The 3,011-nt window shown below is 43.2% G+C and overlaps 1 protein-coding gene across 1 annotated transcript; it reads right to left on the minus strand.

The window, feature by feature from the left end:
- Positions 1-791: 791 nt before the first annotated feature.
- Positions 792-2,576, minus strand: LOC105699194. The gene is made up of 3 exons (XM_012424015.2): positions 2,410-2,576; positions 1,405-2,319; positions 792-1,327 (listed from the first exon to the last, which is right to left on the minus strand). The coding sequence occupies exons 1-3, from the start codon at positions 2,456-2,458 to the stop codon at positions 1,188-1,190; spliced, it is 1,104 nt and encodes a 367-aa protein (XP_012279438.1). The 5' UTR covers positions 2,459-2,576; the 3' UTR covers positions 792-1,187.
- Positions 2,577-3,011: the final 435 nt, after the last annotated feature.

Consider the following 3,011-nt stretch of genomic DNA (forward strand, 5'->3'; position numbering starts at 1 on the left):
GGGCAGGGATAATGGGAATGGAATAAATTTTCCGAAATCGAGGGCAGTTTACCAATTAATGGATCTTTTTTTAGGGGAAGCAGGACTGGAAATCGAGCCCAGGCAGATGCGAGGTGACTGGAAAGAGTGTCCATGTAATTGGCAGCTGCTTTCAGTGGTAAAAGCCAGTCATGGACCTCCGCTCTTTTGTTCGTTCTCTTTCCACGGTGGGTCCTGCGCAATGACAGCAAGTACCTCTGAAAATCCAGAAACGGGTACCTGGTACCAATCCTGCTGGACAATTCCCACTCCAGGAACGCTGGGAGAGTCGAAGAGGTGCAAAACAGTCCCATAATATTTTACGGTTTTCCGCAGAACCGATTCGCAGACCCCTCGGTGTGGGAGGTAACTCTTGTTCCCGGAAACTGGAATGAAAGATGGAAGAAATCGACCGGGATGACGGGCCAAGACCATGTAAATGCACAAATGCATTCAGTTGCATCAAATTTTATTCAGGGGATTTTCCTCGAAAATAATTCCATGTCAAGTAAAATTGCCGAGAAGATGGCGACGAAATTATCCGAAGCGCCAGAGAATATAATATTAATTAGCACTTCGTTTCGTTGCGAGAAATAAATGTCTGGGTTTTTGTAATTCCCTCCCCCGAATTTCTGCCAACCCAACAGAATATTTCGCGTGGGAGAATTTGTTTGCGGTCTCAATTACCGAAAGAGGGGGCCAGGACCGAAATTGCGACAATAAATTAGATGGCGGCTCTCAGGGCCGTTCACACGGTAGAACAGATGGTGCGGAAAATGCGAATGTTTAATGGCTAAAGGGATAATTAACATGCGTGCTCGCCTCCCTAATCAGTTTCTCTTGGCACGGTTTATCGGCCTTTTTGTTCCATCTGGGTTACACGACCCCACCGATCGATGGAACTCCGTTTAAATTGCGACATGAATTTATTCGGAAACTCGCCCTGCACAGTTCACACGGTTCTCCAGATGGCGCGATAAACGTTACGTTTAACCATTAACAGGATAATCGGTTAGGCGTGTCCATGGAAAGGGAGGAAAGAGAGAAAAAGGCGTTTCAAAGAATTCACTGAAATATCCCCAATTTAATCTGATTAGACGCATGAAAATTCATGATTTTCTCTTCCCTCGTCGGATTTCATTTGTCACTCGATAATGTTTTTCAAATTTTCAAGGAATTACTGAAGCTGGATTTCTTTGCTTCTTCTCGCGGCAGATTAAGATGCAGATGACGAAAATGGCGACGATCAGGGCAGACCCTCCGATAATGGCGGCGATGTCCAATTTAGCTTCTACGTGACAATGCTCCTCTGTAAAGAAAATCCTAAGTGTAATTACGGTATTTCTGTCATTCTTTTTCATTGCAAACTTCATTTGAAAGGCTCACCTAGGGCGTTCCCTGAAATAGTTGAAGGCGATAAATGAACAATGCTTTCGGTCGTTGTCGAAATCGATGTCGAAGCTGCAGAATTGTCTCTTATGATGAACGAGAGGAGATTCTGCTTCGTTGAGGAAGAAATTATGTCGTCGAGCATTTCCCCAGGTGGAAATGTGGTTTCCCTCAATCCTGACATGTATATCGGCTTTTCAAGGATGTGCAATTCCGTTGTTATTTCCGGTCTCACGAGTCCTGTTGTGCCACTCAGCTCTTCGGTTACAAATCCCATTGTTGAAGATGCGTCCAGAAATTCGGTCACCTCGATTAATTTCTCAAATGAAGTTGAAGACATCTGACCAGTGTCTGAAGTCTCGGAACTCCTTTCTGGAGACGTTGAAAAATCCCCATTGTCGGGTACAAGTTCTGTCAGTAATGAATTTCCTAGATTTTCTGTTACTTCCGGGAAACTGTAAACGGTTTCCGTCGTCAATGTCGGATCTATTTCCGTAAAAGTCGGATTTTGCTGAATCAAACCATTCGCCGCCATCCTTTCCACGGATTCTAATTCTTCCATAAATCTCTCTAGCATTTCGCTACTCACAAACACATCTGCGATTTGATTAACGAGGAGTGAAGGTTCCGTCATTTCCATAAGAGACATGCTTTCTTCCGTTATTTCTTCAGGCACTTCCGCGGCCATTGTTGTCGATTCTCTCAACGTAGTCGACATCGAATTAGAATCCTTATTAAATAATCCACTCGCCGCCAGCCGAGGTGACTTTCCCTCGATTTTCGGGAAAGCTATTTCCCCAGGGGACGAATATTTTAATTCTAACCTCATCGGAGGCCTCAGAATATCATTCAATTCTGGGTCGAAGCCCTCTCCAGGAATTATCCATAAATCATCATCTCTCTCTGCATCACCTAAAACTCGGACAAAATTAATTTATCAATTATGCCCTCGGTATATGAAAACACACCATAGACAAAAAATGAAAAATTACCCATGCCTACCTTTCACCAAAAAGAGCGTCAGGACGAAAATCATAATTTTCCTCGTCATTCTGCCGGCTATCTTTTTTACTCCGAATCCAAATACAACAATCTAGTCGTTATTTCCTTCCGGTGACATTTTCAAGCCCGTCCTCATTTTCTTCCAAAATGGCGCGATCCGAAGTGCACTCTCTCTGCAAATCGACACTTGGTTACTGACCAGCAACGAGTCCACCTCCTTCACCGACATTTCCAAAATCCGCGTCGTCATCAATAACGAAACTTGTCCACGACATGTCGCTCGTGCATACTCTGGCTTACGCACTCGTTTTAAGTTTACGAATTCACCGAGGGAAGGAAAACAAACTTCGGCAAACTTAATGAAACATCACACTGCTTGTGTTTCATTCCCACACAGAATTCTTTCCATTTCCTTGTTTCTCTCTTTCGCAGAATCTCCACAGGGAAAAAATCCTCCTTGAAGATGAATTCCAGATCGAAAGAAAATCCAGATAAACATCGAGAAAAATATCCTAGAAAAGAAGTAATAAAAATGAAAAACCCACTGCTTGGTATTCAATTTTCCTATAAAGATGTTTTCATTTCCCTGTTTTTTTTTTTTT

Source organism: Orussus abietinus, unplaced genomic scaffold, assembly GCF_000612105.2.
Source record: "Orussus abietinus isolate OABI.00-Male unplaced genomic scaffold, Oabi_2.0 scaffold29, whole genome shotgun sequence".
NCBI classification, from domain to species: Eukaryota; Metazoa; Arthropoda; class Insecta; order Hymenoptera; family Orussidae; genus Orussus; species Orussus abietinus.

Coding starts and splice junctions, on each gene's coding strand:
- LOC105699194 (XM_012424015.2), bottom strand. CDS start 2,458: ATGACGAGGAAAATTATGATTTTCGTCCTGACGCTCTTTTTGGTGAAA. Junction 2,320..2,409: donor GACGCTCTTTTTGGTGAAAG/GTAGGCATGGGT, acceptor TCCGAGTTTTAG/GTGATGCAGAGAGAGATGAT. Junction 1,328..1,404: donor TATTTCAGGGAACGCCCTAG/GTGAGCCTTTCA, acceptor TTTTCTTTACAG/AGGAGCATTGTCACGTAGAA.